This window comes from Phacochoerus africanus, chromosome 6, assembly GCF_016906955.1.
Source record: "Phacochoerus africanus isolate WHEZ1 chromosome 6, ROS_Pafr_v1, whole genome shotgun sequence".
Lineage (NCBI taxonomy): Eukaryota > Metazoa > Chordata > Mammalia > Artiodactyla > Suidae > Phacochoerus > Phacochoerus africanus.
The window spans coordinates 100,989,965-100,992,498 of NC_062549.1; the positions used below are offsets into that span (position 1 = coordinate 100,989,965).

The 2,534-nt window shown below is 55.9% G+C and overlaps 1 protein-coding gene and 1 long non-coding RNA gene across 4 annotated transcripts in view; one reads left to right on the forward strand and one right to left on the reverse strand.

The window, feature by feature from the left end:
* The window catches only part of PDE4DIP (phosphodiesterase 4D interacting protein), a 214,513-nt gene that overhangs the window by 20,648 nt on the left and 191,331 nt on the right, over positions 1-2,534 (reverse strand). For all 3 annotated transcript variants that reach the window (XM_047784872.1, XM_047784871.1, XM_047784870.1), the window contains 2 exons: positions 1,836-1,956; positions 996-1,126 (listed from right to left, as the gene is read on the reverse strand). In XM_047784872.1, the coding sequence (XP_047640828.1) occupies positions 996-1,126; positions 1,836-1,956 (252 nt within the window). The remainder of the gene's footprint in view (positions 1-995; positions 1,127-1,835; positions 1,957-2,534) is intronic.
* Positions 511-1,949, forward strand: LOC125129772 (uncharacterized). The gene is made up of 2 exons (XR_007135540.1): positions 511-1,150; positions 1,708-1,949. It is a non-coding gene; the product is annotated as an uncharacterized LOC125129772 (long non-coding RNA).

Sequence of the window (2,534 nt, forward strand, 5' to 3'; positions counted from 1 at the left end):
TTCCCAGGCTAGGAGTCAAATCAGAGCTGCAGCTGCTGGCCACGGCCACAGCCACACAGGATCCAAACTGCGTCTGTGACAAATACCACAGCTCATGGCAACGTGGGATCCTTAACCAACTGAGCGAGGCCAGGGATTGAACATGTGGCCTCATGGACACTAATTGGGTTCATTACCACTAAGCCACAGTGACAACTCCAGAGGGAGCTAATTTAGAGATATGTCTTGATAACTTTATCCTTTCCCACAAGCATTCTTTCATTCTAGGCGTAATCCTCTTAGCCACTATTCTTTATGTCTTCTGGCTATTGAACAAATATTTGTAAATAAAAATAAGTTCTAATCAAAAATATATTGGTTTCATTAAGTCAATTAACACTAAGGTCAGCTGCCCACCAGGCAACACTGAAAATGATGTCTATACACTGATGCCCAATAAATAGTAAGATTTAAAGAGGTCAGTCTGCCAGGACATATTTGTATCACCTCCAGACACAGTCATGAGAATCAGTGACCTAACAGGAGCCTGAGTGTATGAGTAGGCGGTGGAGAGGAGACATGGGGAGAGCAGACCAGCTCGAGGAGGGACACACAGAGCTACAGCGGATCCTGGAGAACCCGGAGAGGGTGTCTGGGCCCTCAGGCCCCTTCCTTGCCTGGTTCCAGAGGAGCTGTGGGTCGTGGGCAGGTAGAACAGACACTAAGTGTTGGCCAGGTGGCTAGCTAATAACTGAGTATGTGTGGGGAGGTTTGCCCAGAAGGGGTGGATTTCCTAGAGCTCCTTGTCCCTGGAGCCTAGGAGCCTGAGGGCCCGTGGTTGGGACGTGTCGGGAAGGCGTCCTTTGGAGGCTGAGAAGAGCTCTGGGAGTTTGGGTGGTGGATCTGGGAAGCGCTGTCCTCTCCACCTTGTCTCTTTGCTTCCCCAGAGGGTGACTGGCGTGGCCAGGCAAGAAGGGGCCCGACACTGAACACTCTTGGCAGCTATTGACACTCACCTCTGGAAACGTGACCCAGCTGAGCCCGAAGGCTCTGGTTTTCTTCCCTCAGGACTCTGTCCTCATTGTAGAGCTGAGGTGTGGACTGCAGGCCCGGACTGGAGAAGGTCGAGGGGGATCCTGACCCAGAACATGCAAGAAGGCAGGTTACACAGGTGGGTGAGAGAGGCTCAATGCTGCTGCCCATTCTGCACCTCAAAGATCCTGTCCCAGCCAGCAGAAAACCCCGAGGCCTCGAGGCCTCGAGGCCTGGGCCTGGAGCCTGAGGGGCCAAGTGCCTGGCTTGGCTGTGCCTCCTCTCAGGGGGCTCTTTGCCTGCCTGATCTCCTGCCCTGGCTGCCGCTGCTCCGGAGGCCCTTTCCCCTAAGTAGCTGCTGCTGTGCTGTGGGCAGGACCCGGGCAGGTGGGAGGGATGCCTGCAAGGGTCAGCAGCCTGGGGGAGAGGGAGGGGAGGAAGCCAGCAGGGGCAGGGGAGAGGCTGGGGGAGGCCCCTGCAGACCTGGCTCTGCCCCTTGCCAAGCACAGGACAAGGGCACAGAGAGGTCAGCAGGCAGCCTGTGAGCAGATTACGGTGGGAGGGGAAGTCAGAGGATTCTGGGGACCAGGCCTGGCTGGTTCTGGCCTGAGGAGAGTTACCTCTCAGCTCAGATGTGTCTACAAAGGAGGAGAATGGTCCTTTCCCCTCCCGCCTTGCTGACTGTCTGTGTGTTAGGAGCAGGTGGAGGAAAGCAGACCTCAGTGCTCTGCCATCTGTGAAGCTCAGCCTAAGGGTGGCCTTCAGAAGCCCCCTCATTGTGACCAGGAGTGGGAAGCCCTGGGCCTCTCCTTCCTGTTCAGGGGGCAGTGGAGCTGAGCCTGTGTTGCAGCTGCTCCCTCAGGCGGTCATTAAAAATGGTGGACTCCTCCAGGTGCTGGCTAAGGTTCCGGATTTCACCAAGATGCTCCTGTGGCAGGTGAGCCCCTGCAGCCATCCCTCCAGGACAGGAGGAGGTGGGAGACGAAGAATTCTGGTCACACGTGGGGCCACATGGGGGGTGGGGCTTGGCCTCACTGGCCTCTCAGCAGCTTCCCCTGACCATCACCCTCCTCTCACCTGGGCACCCAGGAGCTGAGCTGACTCTGTTTAAAGAGCCAGTTGGCTTCAGATGCAGGACAGTGGGTGCTAAGGCAGCCCCATGGGCCTCCTCCCATACAGGGGTACCTGTAAGGGAGCTGTCAGTGTAGGTGTACACTTACCAGGGTAACTGGGAAGTGTCAGGGGTTTCCCAGGATTTAGAAAAGCAGCTGAGGACGGTGGAGCTCAGCCTAGGCCCTGGAAAGGGGTGGCCCTTCCCTGAGTTGACCGTGAGCCTGACCCTAGGATCCTACCTTTCCTCTTACTGCCCCTTGAATGGATGTTCTTTAGCAAGAGACAAGCCCTTCCTTCCCCCTTCGAGAGAAGACCTAAGGTAAAGGCTGGTCCGTTATGTCAGCTCATCCTATGTGGTTAATGACTGGTACGGAACGCTCCCCTCAAATTTATTTTAATATGGCAGGAAC